Source organism: Gallinula chloropus (assembly GCF_964237585.1).
Source record: "Gallinula chloropus genome assembly, chromosome: 13".
NCBI lineage: Eukaryota > Metazoa > Chordata > Aves > Gruiformes > Rallidae > Gallinula > Gallinula chloropus.
The window spans coordinates 17,227,885-17,254,741 of NC_140098.1; the positions used below are offsets into that span (position 1 = coordinate 17,227,885).

A 26,857-nucleotide genomic window follows, 5' to 3' on the forward strand; every position below is an offset into this window, starting at 1 on the left:
CACCTCACCCTCTGAGCAAAAAAGATTCCCCGTTCCAGCTGTATTTTGCCTGTCACATCAATGATTTAGCAGGGTGGCTTTCATCACAATTCTCTGTCTACAATGATATGATCAAAACAGGATGAATAATTAGATGAAATTCATGTTCTAGTCCCCTGCCATGGAGAAATATCAGATGAGAAAATGGTTGACAAATTAGTTATTTGTGTTGAGAAACGATAGAGTAAACCCCTCACTAAACATGGAGAAAGTAACAGGAGAGTCATTGCAACAAGAAGAATTAACCCCCCCAAACACAAAACCGAATCAAATGAAGTTGCAACAGAAGGTAGGTAAAACGTTATGAACAGGGAAATATTTTTTGTTATTTTTGTACAGTCTTTCAAACATTTTTCTATACCAATATCTAATTTTCAGGTTTTTTCCCTTCAGGGCAAAAAAAACCCAATCGTAGAAGCTGAGGTGTAACAAAAAAATTATAAATCCACAAACTCATTTATGTATTTTTTAATCAGAAGTGATTAGGGCTATGGTTAAATGAGCCCAGAGGCTATTCTGAAAACTAGGGAATAATACACCATATCTGGGACTCACACACTAGTATAATCGGGTTGTTACTGTTAGAATAATTGTTGAGACATGCAAATCAGTAAAAGATTTTTCCTTTGTAGCAACTGTGCCTCAAAAGCTAATCAATGTGAGACGAGCTGGAGGTTCTTTTATAAACTACCTAGAGAAGGTTTTGGCAGTAAGACTCTATCAAGTTTCTGCACATGCCGGTCCTTTGCAACTGCGCTTCCAGCAACAGCCACTTCTCCCACTGCAAATCCATTTGCTGCTTTCCCTGTCAAGCCAGGGTCCCAGTAGCTCTTGAAAAGGACATTTTTTTAACAGAGCCCAGCAGATTCACTACTAAAACACAGCCACAAAATAGCACATTTCTATGGATTCAGCATGAGTTATTTTTTTTCTAAGGGATGGGCAGGAAGAAATGGCTCACTACTGAGAAACATTAGTCTGTCCAGATCGATGTGAGTCCTGGGGGAGAGGAGCTGGCTGGTCCCATCAAGAGATTACTTCTGCCAGCTGCCACAGAACCTCAGTCTTGCCCTGGCTAATACCACTGCAGCAGAAAAAACATCCTTGCCTGGAAGTTGTTCCCAAAGGGCCTGAGCCTGTGCGATATGAATGTGTTCACAAGACACAGCCCTGGCACCTACTAACATCTATTGACTTTGGGACTCCTAAAGAAGGAAGGAAGGGAATTAATGTTTCTGCAAATTAATTTCCAAAAGGAAAGTGTAACAAATTGGTGAATATGCTGAATAATCATTTTAGCACAGTTTGTGTCCTGTGCCAATCTAAGGCCTTCGCAATATTGATGCCTTTGGAAGCAGAGGTTAGTCCATCAGGCATTCCCCAAGCAATGCTTTATGTGTTTCTTTCCCCCTCACTTGCCTCTTTTCTGGCCTTTTTCTCATCAAAACTTGTCAAAGGATTATAGTCCAGTATAAATTGGGAAGACATTGGGACCGGTTGTCTCAGAGATAGGGAATAACTCCTTGTCATGCAGAAAACAATTAAAAATAAAGCCTAGAACTATCACAAGCCATTATCCCAACTGCCAGAGGTGGAGGATATATTGTGGAGGATGTTTTCTGAATCAGTGCCTGCAAATTCAGCAGAACGACTTCCTTTGATGATGAACACATACAACTTCTCCCATTAATTACAGGTGTTCATCAGCAAGAGAAGAATGTTCACAAATTACATGAATGAAAAGGACAGTATCTAAATCTGAACACACACATGTGGGATCTCTGGGACCACAGCTTTTGGCTATCCACAAGGCATTCAGAATTATTAATAGCACGACTTTCCTCCATCTTGTCCCTTACTGCATTGAGTAATTTTTACCTCTTCAGCGCTAGAGAATTTGCTAGGCAGGAGTGATGAAACTGCCATTTGAAAGAAGAAAAAAAATGTGAGGTGTTTTTGTCATGTTTGCTAGTAAAGAAAATAATTACCTCTAGCAGAAGAATAAATTATGATCCTCAAGGTGAAGGATGATGCTTTTGTCAGTGTTTTTCTTCTTTTTTATTGACTTCAACTTCTACTAGGGACAAATGTGCCTGGTATTTATGACCTAATCATATATATATATATATAATTTTTTTTCTAATTAATACTTGAAAAAGGGGGGGGCGGGGGCATGAGCTGCAACAGAAGTCAGAAAGCAGGTATTAGCCACAACAGTGCAATTCCAACTAAAGGAATCTTATGAATTGTTAACAGACTTGAAAGAGACTGTAAACACTGCTGAACAGTCACATAAAAGTTAATGCGAGCTTGAAAAGGTAGTACCTTGGTACCTATTCTACCACAGAGACCTAAATCACAACCACAACATGCAAAATTATTCACCAGATAGCCAGATTGTTAGAAAATCAGTTCCAGACTCAGAAAGCTCAGCCTTGAAATCAGCGTGCAACATCAGTTAAAGTTGTAGGAGAGATGGCACGAAGGAAACGTCTGCTCCGTCTGGCAAGGTCAGAAAAGATAGTGAAAGGTTCCAAGCAATGACGGATGAGAGGCTGAGCCCGTGCTTTGGGTGAAGTGGGAAAAACTTACCCTTTAAACTTAAAAAGGAATGCAAAGTATCTGCTGTGAATACCGTGTAGGTACAGTGAAGGACAGACCCAGTGATGCACAGAAAAGATATCGCTCAAACGGCAATTTCCTTATTCCTAAGTAATGAGGATCTAAAATTTCATTATAAAGGCCTTCAAAAAAAGTTGTTCCAGACCGGGGTCCTAGTGCCATGAGATTTTTCTTAAAGAAAAAAAAATAATAAAATAGGGCTCCCCTGGCTTTATCAGGTATTCAGCCAAAAAAATGTATGTGAAAGCTTATTTGCTACTAAGAGCAAACATAGATATTTGCACCAGCTTTTTCTTAGCTTAGCAGCAAAAAGACAAAGAAAAAAGGGACAACTGGCATAGGAAAGGACAAAATTTAACACACAATAAATTGCCCGTGCAATAAGTAGCAATTCAGAAAGAAAATCTGTGAAGAAGCTGATACTGCCAGAAAAGTAATCGAAGTAGTCTCCTGTGCTGACAGAGCTGGGGCATTCCTGAGCTGGCTGAACTTGCACAGGACTTATTTCTAATATTCAGCTATTTCTAAGGCGAGCGCCGTAACACAAGAGATGATGGGAGAGCAGTAACGTTCTGCTGACTTAGAAAAGCCTCTGAGTTTCCTGGCAGGTTGCAGTTTGGAGCCTGGCAGGAAGAACAGCCCCATTCTTGCTCATTCCCTCTCCTTTCCCTGTCAAGCACACAACTCTGGCCCCCCAGCTCTGTTTAAACTGCCAGTATTTAGCAGCTAGTACATAATATGCAGCTGGTGCAGGTTTCCCTCTCCAGCAACTCATTTTGGTGAGATATTGGTTGTTAATCCTATGGTCCTAAGAGTGTGTTTTCACGTATTTGACAGGTGTAATCCCGTGTGGCAAAGATCCACGTTGCAATCCAGGCTTCACCAAGGCAAAAGCAAAAACACTGATCCTGGGAGTTGAGCTGAACCTGATCCAGGCAAAAAACCTGGCTTGCATCTCGTTCTTCCTCACATTAGAGCACTGCCAGAGCCATTATTTGTAGTCTTTGTTGAACACAGAGCTGATCCCCAGAAGTATATTTCATGTTACTGCTTCACAATAACAACTGAATTAATAACTGTCATTCCTGAGGGAGGGGGAGCTGTGCGAACGCGCCGCAGTCTGCAGCATCACCCCGCAGCCTCTCCTGCCACCCCTCAGAGCCACGTGCTGCTGCTGCCGCCACAGGCTGCCATCAACCTCTGTCCCCCACTAATCCCCATCGCTCCCCACAACACATTTACACATTTCCCATTGCATTTGTGTCTCTGTACCTCTGGGATGGGCGTCTGTGCAGGCTGGATGGTTTCACCAGCCAATCTCCTGTAGCCACCACATCGACGCCAGCTCTAAACCAAAAAGTACTGCTACTTCTCTCCCCTGCCCACCACCACATCCCTGAAGGAGGGAGTTTGACAGAAGTAAGAGCAGCGTGCTGGGAATTTGAATACACATCACTGACAGGAAGAGAAGGGAAATGAAAGGCTTTCTCCTGGCTCAAGCCCTTCATGTGGACTTCCTAAATACTACCTGTAAGGAGGAGATATGTGGAGCTCTAAACCAAATCAAAATATTTGAGAATGTAGCAGAATCAAATCAGAATGATTTTGGTCCCAGTTGGGTGCCAAACGATGAGACAGTTACCTCCGCGTTCCCTATTTAATCTCCTAAGCATCTGTTATGAAGGTTGAATTCTCTAAAGGTCAGGATCAGAGCAGGAAATAAGGATGTGGGCTTTTTAAAGAGTTAGACTTTTATTAACCTTTTCTTTATCAGCCTACATTTTCCTACATTTCCTCTAAATCCTACTGTTTCTTCATGAAAAATATTTTATACACGCAACAGTGCATGCAAATACTTTCCCAAGGAAAGGCTATGAGTTATTCACACAGATATGAAAGAATTACTTTTGCAGGCATTACTTCTGGAAAATTATAGAGGGAATTAGGCAAAATCTTGTTTTAAATGGATGTCCTAGTAAAAAACATATCCGTACCATTGCTCAGCATCAGATTATATTTTCAGTTGCATCCTACAAGACACGAACACGATAATGTGCATTTCACGTCAATGTCTGTGTGAGAAATTATGTGAGGCTGCCTAGTGTTAGATTAATGGTCTGACTTTATCCAGAAGAACTGGAAATTTTCATTGGGTTTTATACATCAGTGAAAAGTCAACAGATTCATAACTTTGTTTCCATAGAAATAGAACTCAACTAATTCCATAAAATATGTGACTCCGGTTATTATTATTGCAGCAATTAAGATGTTTTTCCTTTGAGTTCTTTAGTTTAGCTTTGTTTAAAAATAACTGCATTCATAGAAGGAAAATAGCCTGTCTTGATGCTTTTGTATAGCTATGTAGCCCAGAGGAATTAATACCCACCAAATAAGAATGCTTTCCAACCCTGCAGGATTCAGTAGCAGAGAAGGAAAGGGTAGGTGAGAAATTCAGCAGCAGCTGTGATAGATAATGTGAGTATATAACATTCAAGAAAAATCCATGCTGCCATCCAATCTGATAATATGAAGAAAAAGGCACATTTATTCTTGGCTAACAATCACACAAATTAAGTTTTCATTTTTTCCAACTGATTTTGAATACACTATGCACTTCATGGCTGCAGTTCTTACAGAAGAAACTTAATTAATTCTCTTTCATTCTTTCTGTAATAATGGGCAATCTTCTATCTGAGGTTTATTAGACTGAGTACACTGAGCTATACGAAAAACATGCGACTGCTTTCTGTCCTAAGTGTTGGAGCAATGTGCGATATCGTGTCTCATCTTTCCCTTTATTTTAGGCCAGTTCCTTTTGTTTGCCTAACTCACAATCTTTAACAATCATGACAAATGGAAAGGGAAGTGTGATTTACCTTTTCTAATCTCCACGAATCAGTTTCTCAGGCATTCGAGCTGTCCAAATGAACTGTAAAACCCACGGACTTTCCTCTTACCTGTCTGGCCCTTATCACTTCTCAGGATTGTGTATAACCGTGTCTTAGTTGTTTTATTTATAATGTCATCAAGTCCAGGTTGTTACATTTGTTATAGGCTGCTGTGCTGAATTCCATCCCCCTCCCCAGGTTTCTGCCTGTGCCTTCAAGGAGTGGTAGGAAAATGAAATACTACTTCTCACTTGTTGAACAAAAACATTCAAAGCCAGATTCCACACTCGGTTATTTTCACTCGGGGGATATTCCCCGCTACATCACTGTCTAACTGATGTTACAGCAACACAGATTTGATCCTCTACATGTAGATATGAATAGAGACCACTGCCAGAAATTAAGTTCTCCTAGAAATACTGAAAAGCACGTCACAGGTATATCGGGATTGAGAAAAAGTCCCTCTTATATAGATTTCACCATATAGTATACAAACTACACCCCCCCCCCGTGTTTTTCAAATAAATAGAAAATTAAAAGATATTCTTTACAGAGAAATTTATCCTTTCTTTGCTAAAAGGCGAATTTTGCTAAACACTTCTAAGTAACATCCTTTGGAGGTTGGAAAGTACCTTTTTTATTAGGGTAAGAATCCTGTGTCCATCTGAATGCTTGTTCTGATATATTGCCTACGACAAATCTACTCTATACAGCACATTTTTATATCATGTTCATCATCGTAATAGCCAAGCCCCTTTCAGGTGTACATTAAGCAACATAACAAATGTGTGTCATTTAAGCAATCTGCTGGCCAATGATGGAAAAAGTGAAGAAGTTAGAGGAAAAAGCTCCACATAAGCATTTGTTTATAACACAAAAAGAGCTTTCATTAGATCTTATGGGATTAAGTACTGAAAAGACGGGACATGGAAGAATTTCATTTCATTGTTTAGCCTCACTTTGCAATACTTTGCCAACGATCTTCCACTATTTGGTCATAGTTTTATTTTCTGCTTGACATCTCTTGCATTCAGTGCACACAATATATATAGTGCTCTGTACATTGAAGGCATTTAATTTCTCCTAAACTTCGTATTAACTATTATGGCTTAGTTACTCTTGGCTATTTAACCCTGGATCAGATGCCCAGGAGTTAAACTTCTTACACACTTTTCTCTTGCCATTAGAGATCCAAATTTTTTGCCAGCTTCCTTCAATGCATGTCCACAACATCACCGTGGTGTGAATTTTAACGTTTCAATTTGGCAGACAAAAAACCAAAGCCTCAAGACCTTTCAAACTAAAAGGATCTGCTATTTCTTTTCCTGAAATGACTGAAGCTGAAATGAAAAAACCCTCACCTCACTGCACCAAGAAGGACTTGATCAAAGGGTCACAGTTAGATGATGATTAAAGCTAATATGGGCTTATTCGTCTTTTTTCTTTTTTCCCTTGTACTTAAAACCCTAAACTCTGTGACAGTTTCCATGAGGCAAACTAACTTAAGACAATTGGGATGGAGATAGACAAAACTGACACAGTGTTTTCTTTGTCTACTAAAAATATGTGTTTAAACACTAGTTAATAACTTAGAAGCTTCCAGAGCCAGAAGCAACTTTTGACAGCTCAGGTTTTGAAGTTGTAAACCTTGTGCCCTACTAATACAAAATTTTCTTGTTTTAGCCCTGAAGCATTAGCAGACAAACTCTGTGGCTGCATTTGGTTTTTACCTATAAAATGCTACCAAGGACCGAGGGCTGAATCTCCTGAGAGGTTAGGCCTTAGGCAGGTAGAATTCTATTGGAAATTTCCCATTTGAAAGGAAAAAGAGGAAACATTATTCTGACGGGCCCATTAAAATAGGTAAATGTGTAAAAATTCCCCAGGGTTGGGACTATTCAGTGAAATCTGGGTGAGACAGGTTAGTATCTCCAAGGCAATGCTATGCTAAGTACTGCCCGATGGAGCTGCCCCCAAGGGATCACGTGGCTAAGAATTATCCAACTATATGCAGAGTAGGCATGCATATGTCTCTCTAGGCATATTTACCTAGGGCATAATTGTCATAAAATTAGGAAGAAGTCAGTCCTTAGCAATTCACATTTGAACCAAGAATGAATCTTCAGGCTTACTGCTGCTTAACAAAGTGCATAATTTCACTCTTACTCAGAAACTATTTTACAGAAATTGGCATCCTTATTACTAAGTTAATAGAAAAATTCCAATTGAACTCTACAAGACTTTTTTCCTATTACAGCAACATTGCAGAGCTCCATTTAGCAGAAATGAGTGCTTAAACCTTCTGACAATTTCTTCACTGAACTTAAATTCCACTCCAAGAATAACCATCTGTGAGTTTGAAAGATGGGGTTCTTTGTGCCTTGAAATGCACAGGCTAGGGATGTCTTGTGGCTTGAGCAGCAGCTGTAAATGTGCAACAAAAGTTCTGTGTGTCTGAGAAAGTTTCTGCTCTGAGATGAAATCCTGCACCCAGATTCACGTGTACGTGGTTTATTCTGCCCTTAATCTGGAAGTGGAAAATTCATGAAATGCAGCCATTAAATTAGCACCTCGTGTCTTCACAGCAGGGCAAAAACTGTGAAAGAATGACACTGTTTCCCTTTTCCAATCAGGACATGAATGTCAGACAAAGTCTGCTCTTGCGTCATCCAAGATCGTCACGGGTGTCCCTAAAGCAGTGTAGAACTCCACATGAAGAACAAGAATGGCTTAATTATATACTTCTAATTTACAAACTATATACTTCCAATTTATAACAAGATTCTGGCCTAAATGCATTACCAATCTTCCCAGAAAACTTCTATTTCAGTGCTTGGTTTTCCAGCTTTTGCTTTTGTATAAAATAACACCAGTTACCAGAGCTGCAGTCTCACATGTTACCAGTCCAAATAAACTTCTTTCAAAGCACCACTAAAAGTTGTAACTACATACACATGATCTAACCTGGCAGAGTGGGACTTCAATGGCTTTAAAATATTGCCAGAAATTCCACCATACCACCCCCTACCCTGCGAACTTGCCTCCTCACACAGCGTCCTCAAACTTGACAGATAACTTATTATAATCAAGATACTCTTTACTTCTTCCAGAGGCAAAATCCTCCCTTTTCTGAAACTAGAAGGGAACAGTAATGACAAAGCGAGTTATTGTCAAGATCTGACTTCCACCGCAAGCACAACTTGTGACTGATATGTGCTATTGTTATATTCCTCAAGAAGAGCTGCAATATTGTTTAGTCAGTGACATGAAAAATGTGCCCTATAATTTCACAGTTCACAGGCATTCATTGAGAGCTGACATGGTTGAAATCATAATGTGGCATAATATTGTTATGCAGGATAAAGACAGAGGGTCTAATTAAACTCCCCTTAAATGTTACATTCATCCTTATTAATTGAGAATTTGGGATTCTTAAGGTAACATAAAGGGAAGTTAAAATTGGTTTCTATGGCTTATTTGATTACGTGGAAACACAGATTCTCTATTCTATCATCTATAGCTTTAATATCAACATATTAAGTATGATTTATGCCAACAGAGGAAAGCAGATGGAAGGTTTTAGTAATATGATCCTTTGACAAGTATTGTCTGGAGTGATAAAGTCTGCCTTCAGGTAGCTGGGTTCCCTGCAAAACTATGAATCGCTGGATTCAGAATCCCTGAGCCCCATGGTTTAGGTACTCTTTAATAATTAAACTCAGACACTTCTGTTGTTTCAGGGACTAATCAGAGAGGGGTTAATCATTTTCCTCAGAAAGGGTACACTGTTCTTCAGATTTGGTCTGTGCTCTGCCTTCTTTTCTACTAGGGGAGGGCAAGGAAAAAAAATAGGTGCTATAGCAACCTGTTTATGTGCATTAATCTTTTCCCAAAACCTTGGCAACTGCTAGGAAGAATAAAGCAGTAAGACAAGATACTAGCACAGATAAAACAGAGTAAGTATGGGAGCTCCTTCACCTCCCTGCAAAGCAAAATCCAGCATACTAGCACCAACTGGTTAGATGGGATTGTCCTGAAGTTCTAAAAATATAGAAAAGCAGACAAGGAGAGAAGAGGACTAGATCTGCCCCAACACAGAGACAGAAGATCTGTGTCAGAGGAGGGTAAAAGGAGACAACGGGGGAGGCTTAGAGGTGTTCGTCACTGAAGCAACTGAGAAATCAATTACTCCTAGGGACACTCCCAGGTGTAAAAAGGGAGGTGTTGACAGGTTGGTTGTATATTAAGGAAGCCGTGGGAATGCCCGCGAGTAATAAAAGGACTGAGTAACAGACTTTGGGAAGCAGACTATCCACATCTGTTCACTATGAGGAAAAGGAGTCCCTGTAATAGCATAGCTCCAATACTGAAGCAGACAGAGCTGAAAGTGGATTTCCTGAATGGTCAGGGTTAGATGCTGTCCACAGCTTTTATAGGACCTGGCTTCCAGATTTGGCAGATGCTTTAATTCTCTTGGCACTGGGATTTTACTCCAGGCACTTGTTCTCTTCAATCTCACCTCAGTAGTTCCCACCAGAGATTTCTGTTTGTTTACAAGCTGCTTCCTCTACATTAATTCACACCCAGTGACGTGCTTTCTGCACAGTGCTGGCTACCTACAAGTCTTCTGAAGAGGAAAAATGGGGCCTGATTTTACTATTAAGCTGTTATCACCCTTCCAGAGTTACATCAGTGCGATCACAGGCATGAGAAAAGAACAGAGGGGGAGGTGCAGTACCACTGCAGAAACAATTTTCCCCTTTGGCATCTTGCTGTACACATTGTTTGTTCTGTTTAATAAACAAAAAGTGAAAGTCAGTTTGGTCAAACAATGGTTACAAAACCCCCCCAACACATCTTTTCATTATTTTTTCCCCTTCAAATATTAGTATTATAATACCAGCACATATATATCACCGTGGTCACCTATGTAGATAGTACTCACACATTTAAGAAACGGTAAAAAAACTCAGAATGTGTGGGGAATATTGTTAAGCTAATGGTTGGCTACCGAATACCTGCAACTATAAATGCTAGTAGGGTACCATGAGGGAATTAGCTAAGTTCTTTCTTTCAGAAGTGATTAAATCTCTCCTGTCCCAGCATTGCTGGATGCCCCGATACATGCAGCTCTCTAGAGTTAGTGTTTCTGTGTTCAAAATTTTGCAGGAAAGACAGAAGAGGGGAAAAAAAACTTATTTGATTCGAGCAGATTCCCTCTCTACCTGGCTTTACTTCTAACTTAAATAAGAGAAAGGAAAAGAAAAACAATGTGCACTGTCCAATATACAGCAACTTCAGATCTAGAGATGTGCAACAAATTCCCAGTGGCTGGGTTCAGACAGGCCATAAATAAAACTGCAGAGCCAACTTGAGATGCTCTTGGGTGTAACTTACAGTGAAAAACTCTGGCGCTGCATGCTGAGAGCATGGCTCAGCCGTTCATTTATAACAATAGAACTATTCTTCTGTCTGCACAAGGAAAACAAATCTCCTGTTGTTAGGAATCAAAGATGAGTCCTTCAGACTCTAGGAGACATATTTAACAATGACTAAGTGTGTTACTTCATAAGCATTCACTCTTTAAGACGTTCTATTCCTTTCCCATTATGCAGTACTTCTGTAAGTGATTGCAGTGTATCCCAAAAAGCAAGTTTATTGACCTTCACCTGCAACAAAAGTGCTTTAAAAAGGCTTGATGTGCAACAAAGTATGCAAAATTGATCCCTTAAGTGTTTGTGAGGAATGTGATTTGAAGCCTCATCCTTGTTCAGAGGGGGTTCAGGATCTCTGAAAATATCCTGGCAAGAGACATGAAAAAGGCTTTCAGAATTGTTTTTGAAATTCATGGCTTATGTATTCACTACATGTAAGGGTGGTGATTGACAGCAAGAGAAGGAACAGAAGTAAACTTGCTTTTTTTTCCAGTGAATTCTCCTTAGTTTTCTCAAGTATTTGAGATTTAGGAGAAACTCACTGAACTATAAATCCCACTGCAGTGTAGTTTCCACACAGTTTTGCAGAAGTTTAGGCAGTCATTTTTTCAACAGAGTTTGCAGATCATGGTTGCCACCAGTAAGTTTGGAACAGTTCCGCCAACTTCTACCAACTCCATAGGCACCAACTCCAAAGTTTCCATTGCCAAGTCAATGGCCAGTCCACTATCCAGGGGTTCTTGATGAAATGGCAACTAAACAAACTTGATAAATTTATTTCAGTGTCTTTTAGGTTCAGCTTTAGCATCCCCATGTTCTGATGCTCAAGGATGAAGCCTCATTAATATAAACACTTATTTTGCTGTATAGAAAAATGCACTTTGTGTGAAGGAAAACAGAGTCGGTCCACCTTTCAGAGAGACCAGGAGCTGTTATTTGGAAGTGGTGACAATAAGAAATATGACTTTGCTCCTAGAGCTATCAAACACAGCCAGAACAATGCCAACACTATAGCAATTGAATATCCTGGCTGTGGGTTACCAGGCAGCTGGATGCATCCTGGGCTTTCCTCATCTGAAATGATTAATCTCAAACAAATGGAGATTTAGTCTCATATTAGTGTAATTCCACTAAATTAACAATACAGTCATGTAAGGAGACCAGAATCAAATAAAAGGATGTCAACTTCCAAGGGAAAAAAAGAAAGGCTTTCAGATTACTACAGCTGAGACTTCACCACTAAGCTTCCAGCTTCCACTTACTCTATGTGGGGTCAACTGGACTCAGCTGCAGGTAAAGAAATTACATGCAGACAGATACACAAATAGCTATCTTATTTACATATATTGCTTCAGATATTTTTGGAAGTCTTTCATATTCCCATGAAACTCACTGCAGTTTGGGTTCCATTTCTAAGTTCTCCAGCTTCAAATACTGCATTTTAATTCTCCTTAATGAATTAGATATGCTTTAGAGCTATAATAAACTTTTCTTGTGAAGATATTTCTGAAGCACTGAGTCACATTGCTTACTGAGAATAAATACTGCAATAATATATTTACATAAATAATTTAAAATCCAAGAGCACAGTAGGTAATAAAAATATATTGCCATGATAAACCATGAAACCAGAAAATAACATTGCTTTAATTAAAAATTACAAATACACCACAGTAAACAACTTATTTACATGTAGTTAAAAATATAACTATTGAATATCCCTGGACTTGTTGAACCAAAAAAGGGAAAAATACTGAAACCAATCTCTTCACACAGACAAACATTGAGAACTGTAACTGTGTTTAATTAAGATCTACTGTTAATAATGGATTTCAGAGAGTGAGGTTCTTCTTTTAATTTCCCAAGGTAGAAAATGTTATTAAATTTGGCCTTTAACTTCTCATTGACATGTATACTTGAAACTTCTGATTAAAATTTCAGAGGTTGGGAGAAAGCACTCAAAATTAAACTCTTAAATCTGGCACAAAAACACCAATGATCCCTGATTAAGAAATCAAATTTCAGAAACTTCATTACTGTTCTATTAATAAATTGTTGGGTTATAATTAAAATGGGGCCTGCTGCATTTCCTCATTTTTTTAGTTCTAAAAAAGTCAGATATTACAGAGGGAATTATATACTAAAAAAAAAAAAAGAAAAATGGGTTAATGAATCTAAGAAATGTGATCCTTTTCTTTCTGGGAGCGATCACAGCAGAACAAAAATTATTTTCCACCTACAGGTATGTCTTCAGGAATAAACACTGGTTCTATCTGCTCCCTCCTTTCTGCAACATCCATGGTCCAAAGCTCACCATACTCATCATTTCATAGGAAACAATGGATCTGCATATAGCTGTGCAAGTCAGCATTAACCTAGTTTTTAACAGGTATAATTTAGACTAAGATTAAATTTAATACCCAATAATTTACCTGGACAATGTGAGAATGGGGTTCTTGTTTCTGAGATGATGTTTGTACCTCTATACCTTGAGTTTCTTTGAAATGTTAACATCAGTAGATCAGAGAACAGCTGGCACCATGAAAGTTCACTGCTAATCATGTGCAGACAAATAGCTAGAGCTCAAGGTACGGGCTTTCGAGTCTTACAAATACTCAGAGTCATATTTTTTTCAGTGTAATACATTTTTGCCAGCTTGTTTGAGCTTTTAAATGAAATTCTTTCTCAGTCTGCAAAAACACTTCAAGCTGAAGAATAAGAAAGAAAATTGCTTCAAAAGTACAGCTGTCTTTAGGAATTTTACAAAGTTAGCCACTTTTTCTGAGGAGATAAGTAATTTGAATCTGATTCAGATATGCAATGTTCAAAGAATAAATTCAATACAAATGCGGACAGTGGCACAAATGGTTTCTGTACACTATTCATGGTTCTTGAAACGCATTTGTGATGCTATATCTAGTAGGATAACTAAATTTCCTGATTACAAATAATCATCAGCCCCTCCTATGAGTTTTATGTAGAAAACTAACTAAAACTATCCCTGCAGTTAAGGTTTATGTCACTCGCTATAGGCTGAAAATCAAAAAAAAAAGAGGAACATTTCAAATTCTCTGGTTTTCATACCTGTCTGCACACTTTGAACAGGTATGTGCTTCGCTGGGGGTGATGTGTGTTGTTCACACAGCACACACAGTATAAACCTGGTATTCACTACTACTTGCAGGCACAAAGCATTGCTTGTTCGTTGGCATCGATACTGGGTGTAATCCCTCATTTGAAAGTCTGTATTATGCCTGCTTGGCCTCTATGTTACCAGCACAATCACTGTAAGAACTCTGATGATATAGTTTATAGTAGCACAGCCTGAGAACCATATAGTTTGGCATGCATTCTCTATAAAAGTCCTGGACCTAAACCTGCCTGTAGGAACCTACAAGAACACATTTCAGCCAGACCCAAAGTAGTGGCCTTTATACACGTAAATTTACACTATCCTTAATTGAGATGCTGTCCTCATATGCTGCAGTCTTCCTTTTTCACTGCTAATAGCTATGTGTTTCAATAATGCCTGTCAGTGTTAAATGCATCTTTTAAAAAAGCTATTTTATGCTTTCTGTTATTTTAGCAAAAGAACATACAAGTAGTCAAATTAGCCTTTCCTGAACCATTCCACCATTTCCCAGATTTCCATTACATTTGCATTATTTTCTTCTAACTTATACAACCACTTCCTTTTGCAAAGTTTCTGCATGTGATTATCTTATTTCTGCTCTTCTTTTCTGCACATGCAGGGTAAGAAAAGAAAAATCTTGCTTTCAGCTAAAAACCTTCCAGGTTTTGGCCATGCAGTTATGGTAAAACTTCCAGGAAAATTCAATTTAGACTCTGAGCCAGGTATATTCAAGATCTGAGAGGTCCTTTACAGCCAGTCGTGACATGGGGTGGAATGCAAAAAGTGTTTATCTTACTTAGCTAGTTACACACTAATTAAAGCTAACCTGGAGTTCTCAGTGACTCCTTGGTATGTCCTATAGTTGCAGTGTCAGTGTACTTAGGAGAAACTGAGCAAAATCAGTAGATGAAGGCGGGAAAAAATATCAGATAATAGTTTCTGGGTTGTTTGGTTTGATAAATCCCTATATTTTCTTCTCTTTCAGCATCACAAACTCAACTGGAAATACACAGCTATGGAAAACTTCAATAATTATGTTTCTAAAACTTAGTCCCAATCCCAAAGGGAACAAATATCTTTTCCCTACACAAGCCAGGTTCTGAGTAATGCTGCTGGGGGTCATGTTGCTGTATCCGACATCACTAGACATTCCACAGGATTTCCACCCATAGATATAAATCTGCATGACCACAGTGAATGAAATAAGGACTCTTTGGAGCAAAAAGCAAAATTGAGAATAAAAATACATTTTGTAAATTAATACATTTAGAGAACAAGCGGAATGAAACATGTTAAGAATCACCCTTCAGATAAACCGATATTTCAATGACAGAACTCAAAGCTCTTTTTGACAGAGAAAACCAGAAATATTCATACTCCATTAACTAGGTGTTTTTGAGGTGATGCAGAGAATTGAAACTTTTAATTATCTGCCTTGTCTGTTCCTTCCTTCCTTGGAGATGAGCTCACTCACCTGTTTAAATTCACCTTCTAATCATTTGAGTCCAAAGCTGTCAGCACAGTCCTTTGCAATGGCATATTTGCCAACATTTGTTACTGACAGAGAACATCTTCAAGATCAGTAGCTTTATTTTTTTGCAGAACAAGTGCATGTATCAAAACCTTTTAAGTACACAATCACTGCTAAATAACTATGTGATAGTAGAGAAATCTAGATCTCTGGTATAGAGTGGCAGCACAGGTAAAGCTTTGAAGTCATTGTCACAGAGGTGTTTGTGCCCTTTTGTGTACACTGATATCTGGGGGAACTTAAATGAGAAAATAAAGCCAGATGTAGATTCTAGCTATAGTGCCTAACCTGCAGTTCTCAGATGCTGAGAAAAGCTATCTGGAAATCCAGTTTAATAGTACAGAAGAAAGCTCTTCATCTTCCATTTTCCAACAAAACTAAAACCAAAAGGATGCAACCAGGTGGGTCAAAATATGTAATGACTGTGCCACTTCACACCTCCGTTTGCTCCTCATTACATGGCAAATATGTGGGATTTTATTATTATAGCACAGAAATAAATTACTTTCATCTGGCTGGGCAAGGCCAAGGCTTAGCTTACTGTAGCTTTAATGTTTGACTGTATTTTCCCAGCCCTTGTACCTGGACGGATGGTCATTATTTCACTGAAAGACATTATAAATGAACATAAACTGACTTACACCATATGTGAAGCAGATAAATTATTTCTCTACATGTTTTAAATTTTTACACACTTTCTCTGGCTCTCATGAAGAGGAATAAACAAGCAGGTTAAAAAGTAATTTTGAAATGCTATGCAAAGCTATAGTCTATTGCTCGTGGTGTTTGGTTGTTCTACTGTGGCAATCTCAGAGCCTGGAAAGCTGCTGCCCCCTGTCTAATGCAGTTCTTCTTTCCATTGTACAGAACCTCATCATTGCAGGAGAAAAGAAAAATTGCCACTTCTTATTACATAGAATCCAAACAACTTCAATTTAATTCTGTACTGGCAGGCAAATTCTCAGGCATGAAAGACATACTTGCTTTCCAATGGGTGAAAATTAGAGGGTAGAGCACTCACCTGATAGTCTGATGCTGCAGAGTGTCTGGATCAGTGGCATTTACTGTTAACACAACGCTGCCCACAGGAATGTTTTCTTGTTTTGTCACTGTCATGGGGTTTGGGTGGAAAACTGGGCCTTCATTCACATCCTCCACAGTGATCTGGACTGTTGCTGTGGAACTGGGGCCGTAGGCTATGTCCGGAATCAGAGGGTCTTCATTTTCAACTTTGATCAGCAGCGTGTGAAACGCTGATATCTCGTAGTCTAGAGGCTGTAAAACATATCACCAATCAGAGTGCAAGTTGCAAAGACAGTGCCTAACACTTTGCCCTTTACCCCGTTGCAAACTTGCAGAGGACAGAGCCAGAAAGGGACAACAGATTCATCACATCTGATGCTTGGTCAGAGCTCAGCATGAGACATGCTATAAAGAGCATTGGAGATAATGAATGTAAAGGACTTCTTAATGAAAGATGGAACCATCCCTCTATCTAAGAGCATAGATTTTTTTTGCTGTACCTCATACATATAAGTTAATTCTCATAAATGCATACTTATTTATGATGTAATATGCATTTAGCTAATAAATCAGTCATAATTAGTAGCTCCTTACAAGTAACATAAGGATACTTTCTCTACTCCTACCTAGAAATCAAAAGGAAATACATGATACATGCCATTTGTCTTAAAACTGAAAATGCTTCTTCTGAAGTCAAACAAAGAAAATTCTGGTAGGGCTGCTTTATTTATTTGTTTGGTTTTTTTAAGGTGTGAAACATGGTATTATCTTCAGAGAAATTTTTCCATGAGACTTCAGAAACATGGGACCAAAGAGAGCTCTCCAGTCCAGTCTGAAGCCACGTCCTTCACTCTAACCATGAACAAGACATGACCCTTGATTTCTAATTGTGCCCTCAGTGACAAACAAAACTTTGTTGTAAAGTCTCACTATTAATTTTGCCGCATACTCCAAAGCTAACTATTGTTTGAGCACAATGGCAATAGAGTTAGGAACAGGCAGGTCCTTACGGCTAAAGCAGTAAGCTCCCTGTGACAGGAGGAGTTATACACATTGTTTGGACAAGGCTGGTAGCCAACTATCTATTTTTGAGTAACTTACTCTTACTGTGCCTTGTCTTATACAGTAAATTCAGTGAGAGGACCTTACAGTAATAATAAAGCACAACAGCAAATGGTTCTTACTTTGACAACAGAGAGCATTCCCTCATTAGTCTGGGGGTTGGTATGGATTTCAAAGCTCTGCCCTGGATTTCCATTAATAATGGTGTAGACAGCTCTCCATGCTCCAGTTGCTGGGTCATCTCGGTCACCAACAGTTAAGTTTACTATTACACCTGTGACTCCCTCCTTTACTGTGGCTTGAAACTAAAGAACAAAACAAAACAAAAACATAGAGGAAATTGTTACTATTTCCAATTAATGACCCCCCCCACACACACACAATACCGAAGCCACCATTAATTATTTAGCACAACAGGAGAAAGATGCAATCCTTGACTGAAACAGAATGTTATAGGCTCTAAATAATACATTCTCTCTCATGAAATATAAGCTAGCACATTACAGTTGCTCTCCATCTCATAGATGACAGATAAGCAGCAGTGTGATAGGAATCAAGCTCTGGAAGATTCTGATCACAAGATGACAGTTCAGCTCAGATTACTGTAAAAGTGAATCTTGAAATGACAAAGTGCTGCAAAAGTGCATTTGCTCTCAGAAAGGGAACTATGCTCATAGCTTAGCAGAAGGGGAAGCTGACTAATAAAGCCTATGCTTGCCCTGGAATATAGTATTGTTTACAAATAATCCTAGTTTGCATTTTGGTCTGTTATTTTCCTAATTAATTTTTCACTACACTGATGCCAATACATAAACCACTCTTCACAAGTTTTCCAACACCAGTTTTTGGAGGGGTTGCTCTAAGAGATTCAAAAACAATTGGATCTCACACCAGCACTTTGCAGAGCTAAAAGTCAGCATCACTTTCTTTTTTCAGTAGAAGAATTTTTTGACCTTGTGAATTTTGTTGTGCTGCTGTTCCATTTAGCTAGCCAAGCCCTGTGAGAAAATTCTAATTTAACAGCCAGTCAAACAGTGGATAACATCATTCTTATTTATGTAGGAAAAACACTAAGCAATCCATTGGAAAAGCTTGTAAGGGTCAAAGCTAATAATACTCCTCACCTTTCAAGTACTTGAGGCTGACGTGCTAAAAGCACTGTATATAAGAGTGATAAGATAATACCTGCTTTATAGGTGGATAAACCAGAATGATAACGTACCTAATCCTGAGAAGTGCTGAACATCAGCAGTACCATTATAGATCATTAGGAAATCTTAGCATTTCTAAGGATTAAGCCTTCAAAAGTCCAAAATTACAAACTTTAATAACACAAATAGGCTTTGCTGTACATGGATGGCTTAAAAGCCACATCGTCAGTGACAATATATCACTCATGGGCAAAAATCACCCAAGTGGCTTCAAGACCTTAATAGACTAGATATCTTTTGGTCTGTCTAATAGATCACATCAAGTCATAACACTACAGAAGATTTTGTAAGAATACTGAATCTGGAAAATGGCATTTTATTAATATATAGATTTCACAATCTGGACAAATAGCAGGTAAAATAGATTTCCTCATAGTACAATACAGAGGGGACTACAATTTTTCCTGTGTTCAGTCATCCTTTGCTTCATTTATTCCAATATATTTGACTTATGTTTCCAAATATTTTTTCAATTTAGCCATATAATTTGAGCATATGCACTCAGTTCAAGCTTTCCACTGTCAAACCTGGTTTTATAAAAGGATGACATTAATGATTGCCTATTTCTATCTTCTTCAGTATACTTAACAAAGAATTTAATATTTCTTTTGATTTTGATAGTTAATATGTAACAGGTTGTGATTGAGCTTTGTTTCAGACAGATCATTAAGCTCATTTGCAGTTTAATTAACTCTAAATGATAATATAACAATATTTTCACTTGCTTTGAAACAAATAAAAAGAAAAGCTCTATTAAGGATTTTGGAAATAACAGAGGAATGATTACCAAGATTGAATTCCTTCCTGCTCAGCAAAATGCTGTCACTGGAAAGCACACTTGGACACCTCTTACTCTAATTGAAAATAAGTGATTAGCATGATTAATATTTTTGTATTATTTCATATTGTCTCAGCTTGAGCATTTATAAAATGAGACACCAGAACTATAAGCACCAGAATTTTTCCCAACAAGTGCTCAGTACCAAAAAACTATTTAGCTATGTGAAAGTTGACAAGATTTCAAGGAAGCTAATGCTAAAGAATCTAACTATTAGATTTGACAGGGCATCTGCTCCTAATTCATATTGATCCTTCTGAAAAATCTTTTCCTTAATCCACTAGTCTGATTCAATTAAGTGTTCAACACTCGCCAGATCACCTTGGGAACAGTAAGACCTGCATTTAGAGATCTGGCTGTTTTATGCAGATACATAATTGTGAAGCCAGTGAGGTAAATTTGTTATGCTTACCCTACCAGTGCCAGACAATGATGGAAAAGCTTGCCACAATGCACCAGTTAGTTAAAATTTGAGTGTCAGTTTAAGGATCTCTATCTCAAGGATATCTCAGCTGGGGTTGGCTTTCTTCTGCATTCCTGTTATCTCCGTATTTAGGAAGGGCTCTCAGTAGCCTCAATTGCTGTGAGTTAGTAGTGCAGAAAGGGCACATAGACTTGCTGGGGGCATAAAACTTCAGAGCTTCTGACACCTGCAGATCAAGGAAATGACAATGTCTGCAGCCAAAGGCTGTGCCAAGCTGAGTAAGTCCAAGCAGAGTGGTACACTCACCCCTAGTGTTCTGTGCATTTTAGAAATGGCCATATAAACACAGAGGGTATTTGAAGCAGTCTGGAACATTAGACTAAATTCTGTTCAAGATGGATGGATGAAAAAGCAGAATGATCAAATCACAGAAGTTGTCACATGGTTCTACTCTAAATTTATAACTTGAAAAGTGTAATAAAACACAGATCTGTAATTGCAAAAGACAAATACCTACTGTGAAATAGCCCAGAAAAATATAGGGCATATTATCTAGGAGGTGAATTCTTTTGCCTGTTCAGTCACGTTTATATAAAGAACAAAATTCCTAATACTTAGAAAAATCTGTTGTATTTATACTCGGTCCTTTTCAAAAACAAAAGAAGGGAATTAAAAAAAACCATTAAAGGACAAAAATAGGAATTAGATTGGCAAATAGAGAAAATATAACCACAGCTTTGACATATTTCAAGATGAAAGGTTTGCATTCTCAAAGCACGATGCTCAGGTGGGAAAGTCTTATCCGGTGCTCTAAAATAAAACCCCATAGTGGCTAACACAAATAATTGGATCACAAGTTAATTGATTTTACTCTTTTTAAATATCTGCACATCCCCAAAGCAGCACTATAAATTAAGAACAAAATAGATGAGTTCAGTACTTTATTTAAACTGCTATCATCTGGGTCCCCATATAAAAAAATAGCTTAGAAGGCAAATACCATGGGCTGGATTTATGTGTAAGGTTAACTTGCTCTGTGCAGTGATATGCTGAATTGTCATTTACTGTATTTGTCATGCATACAGCTTAGAAACTCTAGTCATTCTGCCATATTGAGAGCTTTATATACATGGAGGGGGGGAAGGGGGGACGGGACACACAAAAATTTATGAAAAAATAACAGAAAGACAGTCAACAGACCTTGAGCAACTTGGAAGGAAACCATAAGTCAACAGTGGCCAGCACTTAGCCCTTTATCACGAGGTTTTTATAGGCAAATAAGACTTCTAATGGAGAACTGAAAGACGTCAAGGAAATATAGTGATGTGTGTAGATGAAGAGGTCCCCCAAGGGAGCGAAAGCAGACTATGAGTACACACAAACAGACTTGAAAATGTAACAAGTTGACCAATATTTGGTGTCATGAAGGACTGATGGGAAGTAGAGATCAACTACTGGACATTCTTTTGAAAGATCACAAAGATGGTTCCATTAGGAACTGTGAGAGTGAAAACAAGCTGTTTATATTTCCTACAACAAATGAGTCAGTAAAGGGATGGAAATGGTACCTAACCTCTATGAAAACTGGATTCCAATCTGACAGCCTTATTTAAAGCTTCTGAATAAGTGAGGTTTTATTTACTTCTCAGAGTACAGAGGAACAAATGAACTTCACTGCATCAGAATCACCTGAATGTCTACTGTCCTGCCACAGCATGAACACGCAGTAATAACCTTAATACCTTTATGAAACTACCGAAAACCTGTCTCAGAGTTGGTTACGGATGTACCCAAATTAAAGAGCTGCCACAAGCAGCAAACACAATGCAAGATAAACGTGTCTGGGATGGGTGATCACTACCCTATGGCTCATTAAGATTCTGCATGCTGTGATTCCCAGGCAAGAACAAACAAATTAAAACTGCATGTCAGTTTGCATTTATCAGGGTGACATTCCAGTTGAAGGTACTCTGTGCTACTGTCATGTGTTTGTTTCCTCATCTATATATCATAAAAGATGAGAAATAATGGGATGTATTAATTCACATGTTTCTATTACAAATTCCCCAACAAAATTGTGTTATTGTATTTGCCCTCATCCAGTGAAGTCCACTGCTTTTGCAACCATATATTGTCTATTTACTTTCTTGAAAATACGAAGACAAGTTTATACAATCTCTTGCAATCTGCTTGCTCTTGGATTGTGTCTTTTACCTTGCAAACTGCTCAGCATGTGTGTGTGCACCTGAGTGGCCAACATTTATTTATTAAGAAAACGATGTATTTTCCATAGTTCTATATCTGGAATATCTCCAGGGACAAAGGGATTTTCAGAATGGTTACAAAGGTTTGCATTCTCAAGCAATACAGAATGAGAACCTCATAAATGTCAGTCATAGATATTTCTTGTGGAATTCACTGGGACACAATGCCCAACTTGCCAGCTAACAATAAACAAACAAGCAGTCTGAGTTGGAGCTCATCAGACTTCACAAACTAGGCAGGTAAAGCACTAGGTGGAAATATTTAGCATAACATTCGTGCATCGAACAAAGTGATGCTGATGGTTCTCCAGTCACCTTTTTTCAGCACAATAACCAAACATGCTGGCCCCTAACAGGCTGAGAACAGAGGTCCTGACCGACTGCAGCTTGTACCAAACAATCCACATGAGCAATTTAATTGCCAATTTTGTGGCCAGAGCAAATTGTAACTTGGTATTACATTCTCCCTAATCTCTTCTACAGATTTTGAAGGCATTTTCCCTCTTAAAACTCTATACAGCCATTACTACATGGACACAAACCGTTGCCATATTTCACTATGGAAATAGCTGAATTAATACGATGGATTAAATTGACCTAACTTGTGCATGAAGCACATGTGAACCACTTTGGAAACCATTTAGATGAAAGAAACTACATAAATATAAAGCATTATTGTAGTGTAACAAGGATTTGACAGTGTAAACTAGATGCAAAACACAAATTAAAGCTATGAGTCACCTAAATGGTCTTAAATAATTGTCATGGTCTTACTGCCATAATGCTGACTCGTAGGCACTATATTATTTCTTAAGTTTAAGTGTTTCTTTCAGCTTTTTCTCTATTTTTTCTAAGTACATAATATTCTTCCATCTCCCTAGTGAAATTACAGAAAGAATTCAATTGTAGCTTAGAAATTTTTTTCCCAAATATATGAAATTGACCATAATAATTTTGGATGTGCTTTCACCTTTTACTTTTGAATGGGTTTCTCAAGCTATCTATTGTAACTGCCTTGCTGTCTTTCAAGTCACACACCAGTTACTTTACAAAAATAAATGTGAAATAAATGTACTGTGCAATAATGAATGCTTTTGTCCACTATATGCTACAGCCTGAAACACAGCAACAAATCCAAAAGATTAATTAGCTAAAAGGAAAGCCAAAGATTAAATTCTGCTCTCTACAATAGGGCTACAGTTTCTGCACACTTTATAAATTTGTAACTTTTTAATGAAAAACACAAAGGTGCTTGATATCCCTGATATTAAGCATGAATGATCAACAGAAGGCGAGTTTGAACATGACTTTATCTTGTCTTGCAGCTTATCAGTCTGTTTGGAAAAGTAGTGCTAAGAGGTGGGACCACCTTGAGAACTCTTTAGGTTCATGATTGAGAAGGGCAGGGACAGAATGCAAAAATAACAGGGTAAGATGAATGGATGGATGGATGGATGGATGGATGGATGGATGGATGACATGCTTCATGCCACAAGAGTTGACAGTATGGTTGCCGGAGAGGCAATGTGAACAGACCTTCTACCCCTCTTGCAGACATCATAAATCTTAGAAAACTTTGGAAGATCTACAGAGTAAGATCCTCATAAGATTCACAAATGAATTTAAAATGAATTTAAATTCCTTTTTACTTCTTTCCTTTAGCAGTGCTGAAACCCTATTCAGAGCCGATGTTGTATTCCTATCCTCTCATTTATGTGCTTCCAGAAGACTAAAAAGCCATTCAGGGACTGTAAATAAGTGATGGTGAAGGATACTTGAAAATAGCTGCTTTTTTACATCATTCTGAAGACTTCTGCTTACACCAGGTGTTGACACTTCCTCAGCCCAGCTCATGGCCTCACTGAGTGAAGGCAAAAATATAATTCTAATGTGTATTAATCATATGTTGAATCCCTATTTCAAAGTCTGTTACCTCCAGTATATACATCAAATGAAGTACAGTTGTCTGAAGATTCAGAAAGAAGACAAGCATTTTCCTCTTTTTTCAGGAATATAGAAATAATTTAGAAAGGATTCATTCTTTTTTCACTTTCCACCTATAAATACAAGGTGCATTAAATTATTCCTAGAATAAATCATGTACTCATAAATACAATGGATACTTCTAGAATGATGGTTGTATCTTAGAAAAGCAAATACTCTTTCTCCAGGCAGACAGGGGACAGTGAAAGGCCAGTATATAATTCACTACACTTAAGGTACTTTTGAGAAAAAACTCAAAGAAATAATGATGTTATTTTCTTATCTATCAACAATTCTTTCCCCTCAGGTGGAACAAATCTTATGTTTAAAACAACAGCATCATAGAAAATGATGATCTGACCAAGCCTGAAAGAGCAAACTACACCTATTCACCTGTTACAGCATCAGCGTTGCCTAGGGACCAGGCAGATATCTGCTTTTCACATTTATGGGACCACTTGCACTGTATTCAGCCAACCCAGCTACGTATTATTTCTTCCTCAGTGCACTTCCCATCAAGAGCAGTGTTAAGCCTATCTCCTTTCTGAGATGCTGGATGTCTTCTTTAAATAGAATGAACTTTAAATAGAATAGATTTAGCTGGATTTTTTTCTTTCTTTTGCATCCACTGCATTTTAGAGTAGAAAGGTTTTACAGGCTTTTTCCCACATCAATCCACAGAGTTCTTATGCTAATGGGATGGCCAGGGATGGAAAGGGAAGGGGTGGGAAGAGAAGGGAGACCTTGTTAAAGCAAACTATTGGAAGTGAAAAAAAAAATGGTCAAAGAACAAAAACTTCCTTGGTAACATTCTGGGGGGATCTCCATCTATAGAACCACGTCTGCAGTTATGAATGAATGTTCTGTGAAATCCTAATTTTGTTATTTATTGCATTTTTATTTTTAACACAATTTCTTTCGCTCCCCTATTCTACTACTGGAGGACTTAGAAATAAATAAGGTATATCCTGAATACTTTACCAAACAAGTCCTTGGAACTGACATAAGTTATGATTGAAAAGCAAGAGATTATACATGTCTTGATGGGGAAAAATAAAAAGTAAAAAGCCCTTTAAGATGATGAGTTTATTACTCAGGAAATCATTACTGAAAATGATATAACCTATTCTGGGAGTGACTTTTCTGTGTGTTTCTCCTGCCTTACATGAACACCAAGTAGAAAATGGATTCACAGTTTTATGAATCCAAATAGTATAATTAAGTGAACTCTGTAATTCTGTTGGCTGTTTTAAATATTTGATCACATACATTTTGAATAGTCATCTCCAGTGACTCAACATCAATACTGACAACTTCAAGTTGAGCACAATTTTCTGAAAAAGCACCAATTCTCGATTTAAAGAAACTGAGCAATAAGCATATTATTAAATTCTTTGGCAATCAGTTTCAATGGTTATTTGCTCTCTGTTTAAAATTATGATGATTACCTCTCAACTGTGTATAAATAAGGAGATAATAAATCAGTCTGTGAAACTCATATATATAGACACCAACTTCATAGTGACTGTCACAATGTTTTGGAACACAGTTAGTTCAAGATCAGGTTTAAAATGTAGGTTAAATACAACTTGATTATTGAAAGGTAGATGGAACTGAATCACAATTTAGCAGTCATTCCAAGTAAGATTGCACTGTCTGAGGAAATCACAGATTAACATGGGGCTTTTCAAATCCTTCATACCCTTTTCAGAACATTGTGAAAACACTCTATTTTGGTACTTTAATATTGCAAGGCTGCAGCATACCCTTACCAGGTTAAGAAGCCAACATGTCTTTGCAGAGAGGTGGAAATTACAATGTAATTGAGATTTTTCTCAATGGTAGAATCTTCGGGCTCTTTGATAATAAGAAGCATATGCATCCAGTGAGAAATATTGCTTTTTCTGCCCAAGAGGACATTGCTTCCAAAGACAAGTTATTCACCGTGCCAGTTACAGTTGATCATGACCAATGCTGCCAAACAACAGATGTTGTGACAGTGGTTGAACCTCTTCACATGGTCTTTGGTGAGCAGTGCCTAGAAGCACCATTCAAAGCATTCAAGACAACTTGGATGTCTAGAATATTTTAGCAATGAATTTCATCAATTCCCCAAACTTCTGGCATTTTAGGTTGTGCCAACTGATAGGGATGAGATGCCCTAGATTTATGAGCCCCTCCAGCTGAGAGCTGTCTGAAGTGAGCCCAGTTTGAAAAGCCTTTTTTGGAATCAGATAAGAACTCGGCAAGATTTCACTCTGTTCCGCTGGAGGCAGGAGGTACAGAGGGAAGTTTACAGGCAGCATTATCTGCAGTGATACAGAATTTGTCTGAATTTTAAAAACGAAATCTCTAGACAGTATTTTGTTTTCTGTGTTAAACTGGGTTGGAAAAGGAGAATTTG

The 26,857-nt window shown here is 38.1% G+C and overlaps 1 protein-coding gene across 1 annotated transcript in view; it reads right to left on the bottom strand.

Annotated features, from left to right (window-relative positions):
- Nucleotides 1–26,857, bottom strand: part of CDH13 (cadherin 13) — a 477,887-nt gene that overhangs the window by 39,474 nt on the left and 411,556 nt on the right. Inside the window, exons 9-10 of the mRNA XM_084270008.1 lie at nucleotides 17,856–18,038; nucleotides 16,670–16,923 (exon numbers count right to left, since the gene is read on the bottom strand). Coding sequence (XP_084126134.1) covers nucleotides 16,670–16,923; nucleotides 17,856–18,038 — 437 coding nt within the window. The remainder of the gene's footprint in view (nucleotides 1–16,669; nucleotides 16,924–17,855; nucleotides 18,039–26,857) is intronic.